Source organism: Octopus bimaculoides, chromosome 8 (assembly GCF_046866305.1).
Source record: "Octopus bimaculoides isolate indiv1 chromosome 8, ASM4686630v1, whole genome shotgun sequence".
NCBI classification, from domain to species: Eukaryota; Metazoa; Mollusca; class Cephalopoda; order Octopoda; family Octopodidae; genus Octopus; species Octopus bimaculoides.
The window spans coordinates 2626675-2644410 of NC_142935.1; the positions used below are offsets into that span (position 1 = coordinate 2626675).

Here is a 17736-nt window from a genome sequence, read left to right on the forward strand (position 1 = left end):
TCTTGGCGGGGTTTCACCTGAATGCTAACAAAAGCGCGCAAACTTCAAGGACATTTCTGTGGTGCCCCCCTCCTTCCCTTGATGCCCTAAGCACCTGCTTATTTTGCTTAATGGTTAATCCAGCGCTGCCCTCTCGTCTTATCCGCAACCCGGACGTATTATATATACAATTCACTTAATCAATGTGCCTTCTATTTTTTTTTTAAGATATGGGAGGTGATTTGAGGGAAATTTCTCAATTATTTCTAGCAGGTCGGTCGAACAGGTGGTGACTCTGTCGTTAACAGTGATGGTGTTGCTGACGATGTATTTTTACTAAATCAACAAAATACGATGTTAACAGCAGGATGCAGATGAGTTGGATAGAGAAGGAGAGAGATGACGACTGAAAGTGACTGAACTACTTGAAGAAAGTTCACTTTAAATTGAGTAATATTAATATATTGTCCAATGAAATATGCAATTGTATGGAGGTTTCATAGCAGTTAATTATGCCCTGTTGTGTTGTACATGACTTGTGGAGCCTCAAGTCAACGACCTAGATTTTTATCTGGCTCTGCTATTAAGACAAAAATATAAACATCTTCATTACCACTCTATTCATTACGATATGTGCGCGTGCGTGTGTGTGTGTGCGTGTGTGTGTGTGTGTGTGTGTGTTTAAGGGATTTGAAAGCCGTCGCTGTACGATTTCAAAGCTGGCAGAATCCCTGCAGCTTCAGGCTGGGAAATGCTCAGTGGTGCTTCTCTCGGCTCTTTACGACCAGGTTTCAAATACTGGTTGGATTCAATTTAGTCTTACATCCTTTCGGGGGTCAATAAACCTGAAACAAATCAAGTACCAGGAGTGATGACATTGACTAACCCCCCCCCCCCCTCCCCACTCGAAACAGTAACTTCCTGTCTAAATCAGGAACGGTTATTTGGCGGTTGATTGGCAGAATCGATAGAGCGTCGGACAAAATAGCTAGCGATATTTCTTCGGGCTCTTTACGTTCTGAGTTCAAATCTCGCCAAACTAAACTACCTTTCACATACCTAGACTCATTAAACTAAATTATCAATCTAAGCACTGGCTTCACCTTACCCCTCCTCCTCTCAAAATTGCTGCCACCTGTCCAGATTAGAAACCATTATTATTTCTTCCAATATTATGGCGGCAAGCTTGCAGAATCGTTAGCTCGCCGGACAAAATGCTTAGCGGTATTTCGTCCGTTTTCACGTTCTGAGTTCAAATTCCGCCCATGTCGACTTTACCTTTCATCCTTTCGGGGTCGATAAATTAAGTACCAGTTGTGTACTGGGTCGATCTAGCCGACTGACTCCCTCTCCCAAAATTTCAGGCCTTGTGCCTATTGTAAAAAGGATTATTATTATAGTTATATTTCTAAACAGTCATTTTTTTCTTGCTAAATAAACACACGCACTGTATATTCGTTCTTCACTCGTTTATTACTGTTCTTATTTTATCTTATGCCCATTGTCTGGAAATCTTTCATCACACGCCTGTGACCTCTTCAGTGTCTCATCCATCCCACATGTCTCCTCCTGTTCTGTTTATTCCATTCTGTCTTTCTATGGTGCGTATCCTTATCTGCGCATGTGTTAGCGTAAAGAAATAAAAAGGAAAAAAAAAAAAAGAGAGAGGAAAAAATGACCATCCCGAAATATAATCCTTTCTTTTATAGGCACAAGGCCTGAAATTTTGGGGAGGAGACTAGTCGATTCCACCGACCCCAATTTTTCACTGGTACTTAATTTATCGACCCCGAAAGGATGAAAGGCAAAGTCGACCTGGGCGGAATTCATCCCCAAATATAACAATATCTGTTTCAGCACACAATTTCACATCAAGAATTTTACAAAACAAATTCATAAATGTAATTATTATTATTTTCCACTTATGTATTTGCAGTTAAAATATCCTTTACAAACAAAAGAACGGATTAAAAACAGAAAAGTTCAAAGAAGGCAACCCAAATAATATTAACCGTTTTTTGTCGAGACCAATCTGGAAATGTCGCAATCCAAAGAATTTTTAATTTCTATTTATTGTAGCTGAACGAAGGGGCTGTGTCCATGAACTTCGCAAGTTTTCGTAAGCCAACGAGAACGATGCTGTTAATGTTCCCCTTGAATCTTTGAAAGTTAACAACTCCGGGAAACGAATGAGTAGGAGAGGAATTCCAGGGGTCTGTTGTTCTGAGAAGGAAGGGTTGAGGGTAGTGATTAGAGCAGGATCTGAGGGTGGATTGGACATTACGTGAGGGATAGGAAGAGGAGCAGCGAATGGGATGGGAATACCCGAGTGGAGGTAGTGTTAACCCATTCAAATTTAAGGGGCAGAGGCTATCATAGACGGAGAGACGATACAGTACTACAACATGTAGACAAGAAGCTGGAGGTATGCCTGTCGATGATGGAGTATTAATCAATCGAGTGTCCTTTTCTGTGGTTTAAGATGTGTTTCTAGCAGAAGGAACACCGGCCCAGATGTGAGGGCAATGCTCCTTTGGAGACGTCACTTAAGATTTGTAGAATGTTGTTAATTGCTGGGCAAGAAGTATTTTCAGGTTCAGAAGGGATTCTCACCATACTGTGGCTGTAGCGTTTCTTCATCTACAGTCGTAGGGGCGAATTGTAAAATGACCAGCCATAGTTTAGGACTAGTTAACAAAGAGATGGTGGTTCCAGCAGAGAAATTATGTCTTAGTTGTCAACAACCGTAGAATTTCCATGCATTAGCACAATTCAGCACAAAAACAGAAATTTCGAGCACAATAACATGTAGAGAAGAAAGAAAAGAGATGAACGAGAACATGAAGGAAAACAGTTCTTGCTGGATATTGGTATTTCAAAAAGAAAAAAAAACAAAACCTAAACAGAAGCTGAATTATCTGATCCAGTAGGTCAGGACGATAACTGTTTCAGTTGATCCGATTAACGGAACGTGCAATTGGCTGAGTACTCCACAGACACACGTACCCTTAATGTAATTCTCAGAGAGATTCTGCAGGACTCAGAATGTGACAAGGCTGGCTCTTTTGGATTACAGGTACAACTCATTTTTGGCAGCTGAGTGGACCTGAGGAACGTGAAAATAAAGTATCTTGCTCAGGGACATAACGCATCGCCAGTAATTGAACTCATGACCTTACGATCGTGAGCCGACCACCCTAACCACTAAGCCACGCGCCTTCCCGGGTTACTGTATTATAACAGTCACCTTTCTCTCTCCTCCTCCGTTACCCCAAAAAGCAAATTGTTTTGAAACCCAGCATCTGCCTGCCAATACTCTGCATTTCCTTTAACCAAAGGTTGACCAGAATCGACAATGTGAAATTATTTACACCAAATCTGAACGGTATGAAACTGCCTTGCAGCATGACATAAAACTTAATCTGAGGCTGAAGACTAGAGACCAGGAAACGGGAGCAACCAAATAGATACCCTCCTTCAGATTCATACTCCTGTCATCCATTTACGTTCCCATAATGCAAGCCACTGGCCACCCTGAGTCATTTCCTTCAACTAACTTCCGTTTAAATTATCCAAGTTACGTCGGTCATGAATGTATCCAAGTCCTTTTTGTATCAGTCTTAGTCCCTTGGCTACTGGAGATGTGGTTGCGCAATTGTCGTGATAATGGCGGGTATTGAGCCAGAGACACGTGTCCATGACTGTCCTCTTATCTCCAGACAATAAGCCTGTCTCCTTTTCCTAAATGGCATGTCAGCTTTGGAGAATACTTGATTCTTGAGATTATCTCCCCTTCTCATATAGAGCTAATTTCAATTACAATTTGGTAAGTATGATACATCTTCACGAGACGGAGATAATTTTGATAAATGAAAGATTTGTATTGTACGGTATTCGATATACCTGTATTTGTCTATGTTCATCAAATACATGCCACTGGCCTCTTTGAGTCGTTTCCCTTCTTTAAAGTATGGTATTACAGAGGCGCGAGATGTTACTGTTATTTCTGAAGGAGGCAACGTTGGAATGCCCATAAAAGAATCGCAGGATCTGCACCGTCAATTTGATATTTTGTTGGCCAAATCGAAATACGTTGATTAAAGTCTGAAAACAGAAAATTTCACTTTGACTGGAAAAAGAGAAAGAAAGCGAAATATTTATTTATTTATTTATTTTAATGAAAACCAGTCATGTGATGAGAGCGAGACAAAGGATTCCAAGAGAATCACAGTCATTATTTTGGACATCTGTTTCTGTCATTGTCGATTCCGTCATTGTTGGTCTAACCGAAATTTCAAGCTGCAAACAACATTCCTGGTGTTTCCATTCCTCTGGTGATACGTGTCTATATCGAGAAATCTTTTAAGCACAGAATTCCTGTCATTTGCAGACATTTACAATATTGATGTTAATGGCAAAAAAAAAAAAGAAGAAAGAAAGAAAGAAACGAAAGCAAAAAAACAACTTTTAAACTAATTAATCGAAACGAAAAGTATGGTAGACCGTGGCTACTTTAGGGGTCTCTGACTGAAGCCCATGGATTTATCCGTCAAAATGTCCAAATTCACTGGGAATCACCGTTCTGAACGCAGGAGCTTCGTCGCTTCGGATTTTCCCCTCGATGCCTGCAACAGTAGTTTCTGTAGAATGTTTATTTTAGTGAGCTTAAAAATGATAAGAAAGAAAAAAACAAAACAAAAACAAAACAAAAAAAAAACTATCTCGGAACAAACATGTCACATGATCTCTTTTGTGGTGGGCTTAGCTTGGCCCAGCGTTGAATCGACCGAAATATTGATTTTCAGACACACCATTAAAAACTTTATATGCGAAAAAAGGAGATATATAAAGCACTTTTGGAAAAGTGAAGACCGTTGCTGGTCATTCTGTGATCTTTGGTTATAAATAATAATAATAATTACGACGGTTTTGGTCTTAATAATTGGGGGGGGGGGGGTGTAAAACAGCCTCGTCTTAAGTATAAAGCTTTCTCTCCATGGTTCTGACGCACAGTCGTGTTTCTTACAACACACACACAAAAGCACTTACCCATACGTATATTTAATCATACATATAGCGTGTGCATACATGCATGTATGCTTCTATGTACGTACGTATGTATGTATGTTTGCGTATATATGTATGTATGTTATGCATATACGTATGCATGTATGTATATGTGCGTATGTATGCATGTATGTGTGTATATGTATGTATGTATGTGTATATGTATGTATTTGTCTGTCTGTATATATATGTATGTGTGTGCATGTGTTTATGCTTGCATGTATGTATGTATGTATGTACGCACGTACACATGTATGTGTGCATGTATCTGTGAGTATATGAATGTGTGTGCATACATGCACGCATGCATGTATTCTTGTACATGTGCATGCATGGAAATGTGGATGCATTTATGTGTGTATGCATATATATGTATGTATATACGTACTTATGTATGTGTGCGTGCATATATGTATATGTGCGTGTATGTATATACGTATGAATGTATGTTTATGTATATATGCGTATATTCTTTTATTCTTTTACTCGTTTCAGCTATGCGGCTGCGGTCATGCTGGAGCACGCAACGTATATAGCGTAGAAACTATTGCACTAAGTCAATGCAGTCGCATTTGCCTGTTTTCAAGACCCCCCCCCCCCCCCATTGTTTAATACCTTTGGAAAAGCATGAAAGTCACAACATCTGTTCCGCACTCTTCGAACTCGGTAGCATTCATCCAATAACTACAACTCAACCAATTAACTCCGAAAAATTATAAATAAATAAATAGATAAATAAATAAGAACTAACTGTTGCTATTCAAATATGTTGTAACTATCTTCCATAGATTCGCATTTAGCGAAATTGACTCCCGTTCGCAACAGTTGCTTCTGCCTCCACCCAGGAGGGAATCCCTACTTACGTAGCTATGACGTCAATGATGGACACCGGTGTCTATCCATGTGTGTGCCTGTGTTTACATCGTACAACCTCTTCACGTGTATCTTTTATGTGTCTGTGCCAGAGAAAGAGAGGCAGACATTCACGTGTGCTTCTATGTGAACGATCTGCTTACGTGTGCTTTGGCGACTGTATGTAAAATGTGTACGTCGAAGCTGGAACGATTGTGCTGTTGTAACAGTAAGAACCCATCTGCACACCGCTGCACCCACGTGAACAGTTAAATATGGCTGCCGAAGCTGCATCCAGGAAGGCGTGCACTCCACTTTCTCGCTTTAATACATCTTGGATTACAATTGCAGCAAATAAGAAGACACTGGTTAGTAGTGTTGTCTCCAATATTATCACAGACATCGTTGTTATAAAGCAGGCGCCGCTAAAACTGTCGCAACTACTCTGGTATTAAGGAACGGAGGAGGCTGTTCACAACATTTCTGCTTCTTGTGAAGGGCTGCAAATTGATTCCCGGTCGGTCCGCTGTCTTCAATTTGAATTGTTTTCTGATAGAAAGATACCTGTGCGTCGGCTGTACCCGAGCCTGAAGCCTGTGGAATAATAATAATAACCGAGGCGGCATCCGCTTCACGCAATTCCTGTATTTGTTGCCTGTATCCGAAGCATTCAACCAGCAGCGACTACTATAGAGGTGCAATAATTACGGCACGCACTTCACTCTCTCTTCTCTCCCTGCAATCTTTGAATAGGGGTCACACTAAACTCACTGGAAAATTGTTTCAAAGGGAAAAACAACACGAAACGAAAAACCAAATTGCATATTTCTTATTATTTGTTTGAATTATTGAAACAATCAAGTTTATTAAACCTTTATAAACTGTTCGTCACCTTCAGCTACGGAAACATGAATATTCTGTATATCGGGGCCAAATGAAATTATTATTTTTCTCCGTATTTATCTTTTTTTCTTTTTGCGGAAAACAGCATAAACGTTGTTAAATTTCATATTTATATCGAAAGCTTTTACAATTAATCTCTGATTAAATAACAGCTGAAATACGCACCTACGTTGATAATATATATATATATGCATATATGATGTATTGAGGAGTTATACCCTCCAGAAAATACTCAGCCTTCAGTAATATATATATATATCTGCAAGTGAATTGGACCCAAATTTAAGGGGCGGAGTAAATCGTCCACTTTGCTGAAAGGATCGAAAATAACCTGCGGGTGAAAATAAATATACAATAAAACCGCCGCTGCTATCACACACACACACACAAATAAGAAAAGCAATAATATTTAAAAGAAGTGGAAACTTTAAAGAAGAGTGGGGGAAAAAATGTGGCTAATTTTAATTTGTTGATATTGTTGTTTTGCAAAGACTGAGGTGCGAATCGTTTGTTTTTGGTGTGTGTCGAGCATCGAGTGAATCCTGGAATTGTGGACGTGACCTTTTCTGGTGGTTGTTTTCGTTCCTGGCAGAAGATACAGGTTAGTAATGTGATTGCAACTTGTTAGTTTGTCGCTACCGAAGCCCTCCCTTATATATATTATATGTATTATATATTATATATTTCCGCGTCAATTCCTGTTTTTGTCTCCAGCCATCCTAGAAGCTGTTAATTACGGGTACAATTCGTTCCTTCCTCGAACGCAAAATCTCAACAATCCCCTCAAGTCACCGTCTTAATCTCTGATTGACTTTTTCTCCCTTTCGAACTCAACTCTCCTTTTTTTTTTATCTGGTTTCCATAATTGTTTAAAAAAAAGGACATCAAAAGAAAACGACCACCTACTTCATTTCCTTACCAAACATGTACAAACTTTTGACTTCAAATTCAATTTATATTTTATTTTATCAACTTTAAACTCAGTGAATTTTCATTTTGTGTAACTTCGAAATCAATTTCAACTTGATGGCGATCGACACCTGACAAACTTCCTTTTACCCGATTCATTTAAAATATGGAAGATATTTCCCTTTTCTAATTTTATTAAATGTAAACTAACAAAAGTTATATTAAAAAAGAAAGAAAGAAAGGAAGATAAAACAACTTTTGTAGCCATTTCCGTTTACTGTTTATTTAAAATCCTAAAACAATGAACTGAAAAGGCTGGTTGGAGACCATCCACACGTGTTTTCAGGAAGTAGCAACTTGTTACCTCCGCTGTATGAAGTTCCAGTCACTGCAAAGTACGTTGCTGCTCTCACAGGCGCACCTTTTTGTTCTTTTAACTATTTCAATGCTGTGACAATTGTTTTAACAGCTTTGTTGTGATAATTAACTTTCCAGAGACGACTGATGTTCCAACTCATGTCCAAAGCCATGAGTACAATGAATAGCCCAGACTTATCTTCAGATCAACAGTACCTGCTTCAAAACCCTAATTATACATTGGATCTTGTTAAAAGACTTGATTCGTTGCGTATTGAAGCGACGTTTACCGATGCCATTCTGTGCGTGCAACACGAAGAATTTCCTTGCCACCGAAATGTGCTGGCTGTTAGCAGTCCTTATTTTAAAGCTATGTTTACCAGTGACTTACGAGAAAGCCGTGAATCTAGGATCTGCATTAGTGAAGTGTCTCCTTGGACTTTAAAACGTGTCATTGAATATGCCTATAGTGGACGGATTGCTATTAACGCAGAAAATGCCCTTCAGCTCTTAGCAGCAGGCAGCCTGTTTGAATATCCTGACATAGTCAGTGCTTGTTGTGAGTTTCTTCGCCGTCAGCTTGACCACAATAATTGTCTGGGTATCGAGCAATATGCTCAGGTTCACTCGTGTCATGATCTGCAGAACGATGCGCATAAGTTTGCACTGGAAAACTTTAGCATGGTTGTCAAGAGCGATGAATTTTTGGACTTGTCATTAGATCGATTACTGACTTACACGTCTAGTGACCTGATTGATGTCCGCAAAGAAGAGGTGGTTTATGATGCTGTGATGCGTTGGGTAAAGTATGACCTTGATGAGAGAAAACAACATCTTACATGCCTTCTACAACAAGTTCGTCTTCCAATTGTGGATCTCGGCTACCTGCAAGAAATTGAAAGCGACCCGGTAATTTCTAATCAAAGCGATTGCCTGAATATGGTTCGTGAGGCTCAGGTTCAACACGAGTCTGTTTCGAATCAACAAGGTAAACGTCGTCGTAGCATGCAAAACAATAATGTTCACCCGAGACCATCGACTGTTGCCAAAGAGGTTCTGGTGGTTGTTGGGGGATTGAACAGTTATATTACTCAGTCTGTGGAAATGTATGATGTTCAGAAAGATCGTTGGACTAGTCTTCCTGATATTCCTCAATCTCTTTCTCAGTATAGTGTTGCTATGTTAACAACTGGACTCATTGTAACTGGAGGAATACATGATGGTCACATCGTGGACAATGTGTGGCATTTTGATTGCATTAAATTAGAGTGGAAGAGTGTGAAAGCAATGCTGCAACCTCGTGCACGTCATGCTTCTACTTCCGTAAACAATTGTGTCTATGTGATTGGTGGTGTTGGCTATGGAGAAGAACATGATATAAAAGACTTAAAGCCTATTGAACGTTATGATGCTATTTCCAATACTTGGGAGGAAGTTGGTCAAAGCCGCTTTCCAAGGACATTGGCTAGAATAGTACCATATGAAGACATTATTCTAGAGGTTGGTGGCCTGCAAGGTGGCCAGTGTGTGAATACAATAGAAACCTATGTTTGTAATGGTGCTTCACTTAATCCTAGCGGAGAACAATATGTGCTGCCAAATTCTATACGATATGCTCAGATTTTAGTGCTAGACAACGTATTTTATATTATATGGGAAGACAGCCGCAAAGTGCTCACCCTTGACCCTGAGAAACGAACATTCCGTAACTTACCTGATGTCCCACATGTTCATGTTAACAGTGGTGCTAGTATTTTAAGAGGTAAAATTTACATCGCTGGTGGTTTACATGATGTAGAGAATTCGGTGCCATCACAGTGTGTGGAATGTTACGATCCTTCGACAAATGAATGGACCGAAGAGACGAGCATGAGCCAGGCGAGGTCGTCACATGCTTGTCTAACAGTTCACATATGACTAAGTTGATTCATTCTCGTTTTTACAATCCATATATGACTAGGTCCCTCTTGTTCCTGCTTGACAATCCATTTGTGACCAATTCTCCATCCCTGCTTGACAGTCTCAATAGGTCTTGTCCTAGCTTTACAGGTTCCCTGTGACTAGGCTACCACAGGGCTACCACTTCTCCTGTGGCTGGGTTTATTCTTCTTCGCTTCATACATGTATCTGGGTGTTTCTCCTAGCTTAACAGACTAACCCACATCTAGGTTTTCTTCCACTTCCCCTTCGCTTGACAGTCCACATGTTAAACTAGGTCCCTTCATCTAAACATCACAGTTCACTTGTGACGAGGTCGTTTCCTCTGTTGCTGGACACACCACATGTGACTCGGACCCTTCATCATTGCTTGACAGTCCACACAACTAATTAGTTCCTTCCATACTTGACAGTCCACACATAACTAATTAGATCCTTCCATATTTGCTTGACAATCTGTGTGTGACTTAGATGTGCAGCACACTTTGCTTGCCAATCTACACATGTTGAAATCTCCAAAGAAGCTCAGCCAACGTGCTCCATGTGCTTACATGACAGTCTCACATGCCAACATGTTACTCCGACCTATAGCATGCACTGACTTCTTGTGATTAGGTCTGCAACATGCCTGCTTTGACTGTGTTCATGGGACCATATCTGTGATATAATTGCAGTGACTGTCTTTGTTGGGGTCAGTCTTTGACATAGTTGCATTTACTGTGTAAATTATCACACATACACACACACATATGCTAAACATAATGTTTCTTTATTTATTCTCAATATGCTTATTTTATCAAATATTTTTTTGTTGTGCTCTGTTATATTCTTATAATTTATTTAATTTCAGTAACTTGTTTGATTTCTGATTTTTATCTCCAGTGTATATATATATATATATATATATATATATATATATTTATATATATATATGTTTATATTTCTCTTATAATTTAATGTGAAACTTCTGTGACATTTTCCTTCAATAATTCTGAATTCTGAATGGTTTATCAAAACAGTCTGTATTCCTTTAAATTCTATTTAAAAAAAAAAAATTCTGATTCCTTTTTTGCCCAATATACATGCATAAAGAAATACACATGTGTGTGTGTGTGTGTGTGTGTATATATATATATATATATATATATATATATATATATATATATGCACACACACACACACATGCACACCCACACACACATATATATATAAATATGTGTGTGTGTGTGTGTATATATATATATATATATATATATATATATATCCATGAACATACACACTCTTAATGGTCTCAGCCATGGTGCTGTGGTCGTACAAAATATAAATTGTATTAAATTTTACACTAAAAATCAAAAAGTGAAATTTGATTTGAATAACAATTTTTTTTAATGTAACAATTTTTGAACTCACAGCGAATAAAGTTGGATGTTTTTTTTTTAAAAGGACAACACGTTGAATATTTAAGTGTTTTTTGTTGATATTTCAGTTTTTAAAGTTTATCTTCTCAAGTAAAAAGTGATTAACACATTCTGCAAGAAATTTTGGTTAGCTGCCAAAGATAGGGCCTATTTTTAGAGCTAATCGACCTCTGGAATTTGAGGAGTTGTCCTGGTTTTGTCTAACACTGTGGTTCTCACCTGGGGTCCATATTGCCATTGGAGGTCCATAGAACTGTTAAGATTTTCGTTCCTTATGCTTCTTCAATGCACAAAATATTTAAATACTTTTTTTATACAATTCCAAATAATCCTTAATTATAAAAACAACAGAATTTTTTAAATATCAAATCACTATGAGGATCCAGTGGAGTAAAATAGGAATTGGAGGGGCCCACAGGTAAAAAATGGTTGAGAACCACTGGTCTAACATCACCAATATGTATAACCTATGGACATGAAAAAAAAAAAAAAGTTTTTAACAACACTTTTGTGCTTGGAAATAACACAGACCCTTCATTACCATATTTTGTTTCAATTGAAACCTTCCATGAAAAGTTTGTGGTACTTGGTTCCAAACACTTGCTGAATAATAACAAAGTTATTTTCTTAGATTCTTCTTTATTTTAAAAACTAAGTGAAGGAAAGACTGTATTTCAACAGAAATATGGTAACAGAAGAGTTAAGTTGGCATTTGGAATGTGAACTTGAAACTTTCATGAAAGGTCTTTAAATAACTTTAAATTAAGGAAGTTTGTATCATAGAACCAAAGTCTCAGATAGGTTGGTATCAAAAGGATTAACGGGATGACATTCCGTACAAATGTTAATTTTCACAAGCTACAATAAAATTTTTGTAGAGACCATTTTTTTTCCAGAGAGCCTGGACTGCATTGAAACAAGATTCTTCAATTCACCATAGCTTCTAATTTTTGATCATTGTCATTGTTTTACTAATTTCATTAAGGGACATTTTCCATCACCAGATACCCTCCCTGTTGCTAAACCATCATCTGTTTCAAAGAAAGGTAATATTTTCCCATGGCTGGACATGTTTTTATGGGAGATTGGAAATGAAGTACACCTCTTATACAATGGTGATGCTTGTTTACAAGTATCATGTCATCACAAGACAAGGGAACAACAGACGTGTGTGGCTATTTATATATATATATATGGTCTTTGTCAGTCACGAGTGGACGGACATCATCATCATATATATATATATATATATATATATATATATATATATATATATATATAAACATATCAGTGTGTGTGCCTACAAGCTTTGGTAGGTGCCATTTATTGGCATTGATCTAAGCCCCCCCCATGGCTGAGAAGCAAGCTTTGTAACCACAAAGCCACAGTTGTACTTTTATATTTACATACACACAAATAGGATTCTTTCAGTTTCCATATTGTAGATCCATTCACAAGGCTTTGATTAGCCTGGGGGTATAGTATAATCAAAGACACTTGCCCAAGGTGACGCACAGTGAGACTGAACCCAAAGCCATGAGGTTCAGATGTAGTGCAAATTTCCTTCAACACAACTCCTTCACTCATTATCTCTTCTCTCACCATTGCCCTCTTCGACTCCACCTGTTTTTTGGGGTTTTTTTCGGTGCTTTTAGTGGCATTATTTACTCCGTTTGCAAAAATACTGGCCAGATCTCTAGTTTCTGACATTAACTTCTTCCATTCCTCTCACCATTTCCAAAGACCCTGAAAATGATCAATAAACACTCACCTTCCTTTTTTTTCTCACTAAACAATAGAAAATATTCAAGATTATATTCTTCCGACCATATTGCCAGCTTTATGGTAGGAATGGTTCTCACTCAGCAGCATTCCACAACCTGCAGCATGCCTTCATCACTGCTGCTGCTGGGGCTTGCTGCATCCAAGGAATTGTCCCATTCACTTCAACTCCTTTTATTTCACTTTCTTCCACCATGGCCCCTCAGGTGACTGTAGTCATCCAGATTTCTTTGAAACCTTTCATATTCTTTACCTTGGAACATTGGGAGATTTTCACCTGTGGTGGCCATCCCTGGTACTCCCTCTTTTTTCTGTTCCACTCAAAGAATTTGCAGCCAAGACGGCGGACCTATCTCTGTTGTTCTTTATTCTCCGTGAGAGTCTTCGACTCCTTTGGTTCGATGCCCCAGAGTGTGTGGTTCCACTTCAGAATCTTTCTGAATCTCAGTTGCCGTCTTACTTGGTGGTGTTTTCTTCATAACAAAAAGGAAAGCATCATTCCGCTGTTGCTAGGTTAGGATGTAAACAAACCAACACTGGTAATCAAGTGGTAGTGGGGGATAAACACAGCAGATACGAAGACACACACACACACTCATATATACGGAGGGCTTCTTTCAGTTTCCTTTTACCAAATCCACTCAACACTTTAGTCGGTCCGAGGCTATAATAGAAAACACTTGCCCAAGGTGCCACGCAGTGGGACTGAACCTGGAACCATGCGGTTGGGAAGCAAATTCTTACCACTTATGATGTGTGTGTGTGTGTAATACACATGAATTTGTGGCAATTCAGGACTGAAAAGACGTTAGAGCTGAAGGTGTGAAATGGAGATATCACTGAGTTACCTCCCTTACTCTCATCCTCGATCGAATGAATTGTCTTTTAAATGTGTCATAAATTGGTTTCGTGGTAACAGTTTATTGAACATTAGATCATCGATTATTTTATATTTATTTACTTTGGTAACTACTCCGTATGAGTGCTGATATGTCTGTCTCCTCAATCATGTTAATGATAGAAATCTAGAAGGAAACAGCTCTCAATTAACTTTAGTGTTACGATAGAATTACGACAAGGAAACAAACACTTCGATATTGTTTCTGAGTCATTTAGACAAAATGTCAACATAATCAGATGAGATTATGCCGTTAATCCCTGCTAATCGCTTACTAAGTCTATTTAGTCTTTATTTAACACCTATTTCGTCACCTCCATATATAAAAAATATGTCTCATATTAATTTCCTCGTTTTTAAATCCCAGATCGGTCCTGATCGAATAAACAAAACTATGACTAAACGTATTCCCGCCGTGGCCATCACACCTTTTTTGCATATCAGGAAGTACATTGCCCTCCGTGTGTGTGTGTTTGAGGGAAATTTGATCTGCTTGTTTTAGCAGGTCAAGCGACCCTCATTGCTTTCTCTTTCTGTGTATGCTGTTGTTTACTAAGTCAACCTTTAATTGGCCAGACCGATGATGAAAGGCGTTCCAGCCGTACCCATCTCGATTTTTCCCTTTGTGTAGAAAGCTCTGAACCGCATTATGCAAGGTGTCTTCTTTTAAGACTGCAAGGGCGTGGCTTGTAGCATATTTGACTGCTATTTCTAGCACGTCGTGTGACCTTTTAGATCAGTCATGTGCAAGCCGCGCCCTGTGAGACTTTCTGAAAAGCATTCTCGAGAAAGGTCGTTCGTGTCTTATCCTGAGGCTCCTTTGTTTTCTCGTGTGTCTCTTATACATACCAGGGTGGCGGCGGTGGTTTTTATAACGCCTGTGTTGACTCACCTTGCTACTAATGACTTGTTCAACTTGTTGCAAAAATGATTTGACTTACTAAAGAATAGCAGCCAGATACTCCTCAAAACCACACTGCTGTCATCAGAACAGAAACGATATTGGTCCTCCATATTAAAAAAAAAAAAAAATGTTCAGTTGGATAGTCTTTAATGAAAGGTTTGCCCAATTAGGATTAAATTACAACTCGTTGATTCCTCTGACTAATAAGAAAATCAAGACATAGGTTTTCAAACTCCTAGAAATAACAGCCAAATTTCTCTCAACTTCCTTCCCATTAACTCTTTGCTTGTCCAAAGCATTTTCATATGGCACCCATGCTGGTGGCACATAAAAGCACCCATTACACTCTTGGAGTGGTTGGCATTAAGAAGGCCATCCAGCTGTAGAAAACCATGTCAAATCAGACTGCAGTCTGGTGCAGCCTTCCAGCATGCCAGCCCTGGTTAAACCGTCCAACCCATGCCAGCATGGACAATGGATGCTAAATGATGATGATGATGATGTCCCAAACGATCATTCTTGTTTCAGACCTTTAGTTTGACCTTGTTTAATAAGTTAAGAGTAATATCAATGTTTCCATTCATAATTCCCAAGTTATTCTGGTGGTTGAAATAAAAATTGGGAATGAGTATCAGATATGATGCTTGGATGCCATTGGATTATATATGCTCCCTAGATCACATGGGATAAAGAGGACAAAGTTAAAATTAACGGAGATACATTGTTTCTGTGAACTTACAATTATTTCTTGCCATGTCTGTACCTGCCCTTTTTTTTTTACCTACAGTGGCATAGGTAAAGAGGGAGTGCTGCCAGGGACTGCGTTTGAGTTTGCACACCCTCTTTGGGCCAATGCAGCCCTTACAGGTTAATACAGTAGACCCAAAAGTGCTTCCCTACCCTAAAAGTATTGCCTAGGGTAGACTGTCCCACTCCTTGCTCCACCTCCCCCAGCTATACTATTCATCATCATCATTTAATGACTGTTTACCATGCTGGCATGAGTCGGACAGTTTGACTGGGGACTGGCAAGACTGGAGAGCTGCACCGGGTTCCAATTGTCTGCTTTGGCATTGTTTCTGTGCCCTTCCTAATGCTGATTACTTTACAGAGTGTGGACTGGGTGCTTTATATGTGACACCAGCATGGGAGTTTTGACATGGTGCCAGCAAAGGCTCTACTGTTTATCTAATTTAATAATTTTAGAATAGAATTTGGGCAGCTTTGGCCTTCTGGCCAAATATTTCCTTTAGACTTTATTGATTATGTGAGGTTGTATACAAAAATAGCAGAAATGCTAGAAAAGCATATATCATCATCATCATCATCGTTTAACGTCCGCTTTCCATGCTAGCATGGGTTGGACGATTTGACTGAGGACTGGTGAAACCGGATGGCAACACCAGGCTCCAGTCTGATTTGGCAGAGTTTCTACAGCTGGATGCCCTTCCTAACGCCAACCACTCATATATATATATATATATATATATATATATATATAAATGTATCTCCCTTTCTCTTATCAGTTTCAAGCCCCACGTGGTACTAATGACCTTTCTTCTGATTAGCTCTTTTGTTTGTTGAAGCCATAATAGACAAGGCCATGCTGGAGCAGTGCCTTCATAAGCCATAAAATAACCCCCAGTGATTTCAAGCAATTTAGAAAGATGTAAATGTGTCAAACACTCTCCTCCATGCATGAACACACACACACACACACACACACACACACACGCACGATGGGTTCCTTTTAGTTTATACCTCTCAAATCTGGGTCCAGGGTTTAGCAGAAGAGACTTGCTCAAGGTGCCATGCAGTGGGACTGAACCTGGAACCATGTGGTTGGAAAGCAAACTTCTTAATCACTTAACTAAGCTATGACATACATACATACACACATACATTCGTACAAGCATACATACATACATATATACAAACATACATACATACATACATGTATATGTTCATACACATACATATGTTCACACTCAAATACAGAAAGCCATACACACACACACACATATATATATATGTGTGTGTGTGTGTGTACATATCCGTATACATGCACATATATATGTGTGTGTGCATACATAGACATATGTGTATACATACATACACACACACACACATACATACATAGGTATATTTACCTTGTAGAGCTGTCACACAAGTTAGCTGTAATTACCATTATTAGTGATAAAATGGAGAGTAAATAGCCGACTGTTCAAGAGCTGCTTTTATCCTCTCTTAGACATTAAGACCTGTCAAATGTAGTTACCACAGCCACTGTTTACAACTGCCCACACGTATTAAAGATTCGGCTTCAATTACATTACCGAAATTCTTGCAATCAATCACCAATAAGAATATGATGTCTGAAGAGAAATTTCAAAGTAATAGTGCCATGTCTGTTAAACTCTGTGTGTGTGTTGTTTGGAGACATTGTGCTGTTTCTAACAAGACTTGTTGACTCTGCAGACACGGCGATGGCTTCTCTTCCAGGTAATTCACCCCAGTTCTTTGGCTGTTCTCTGTAAGGATTCTGCAACTGTCAGGAACCATTTTAATCAAGATTTAATGAGGTGGACACTAACGACTGTATTTCTACTGTCCTCCTAAATTTATAAATTGATTATATATTGCAATGTACCACATTTCACCACTCTAGCTAACCCCCACACACATACATGCATCTATGCATATATATATATATATATATATATATATAC

The 17736-nt window shown here is 38.8% G+C and overlaps 1 protein-coding gene and 1 long non-coding RNA gene across 2 annotated transcripts in view; both read left to right on the top strand.

Annotated features, from left to right (window-relative positions):
• Nucleotides 1-1816: 1816 nt before the first annotated feature.
• LOC128248541 (uncharacterized) overlaps nt 1817-17736 on the top strand; it is a 44189-nt gene continuing 28269 nt past the window's right edge. The window contains exon 1 of the long non-coding RNA XR_008264713.2: nt 1817-7402. This is a non-coding gene — a long non-coding RNA (uncharacterized LOC128248541). The remainder of the gene's footprint in view (nt 7403-17736) is intronic.
• LOC106872560 (kelch-like protein 21) lies at nt 7397-11469 on the top strand. The gene has a single exon (XM_014919590.3). It carries the CDS (start codon nt 8215-8217, stop codon nt 9982-9984), a length of 1770 nt encoding a protein of 589 aa, XP_014775076.2. The 5' UTR covers nt 7397-8214; the 3' UTR covers nt 9985-11469.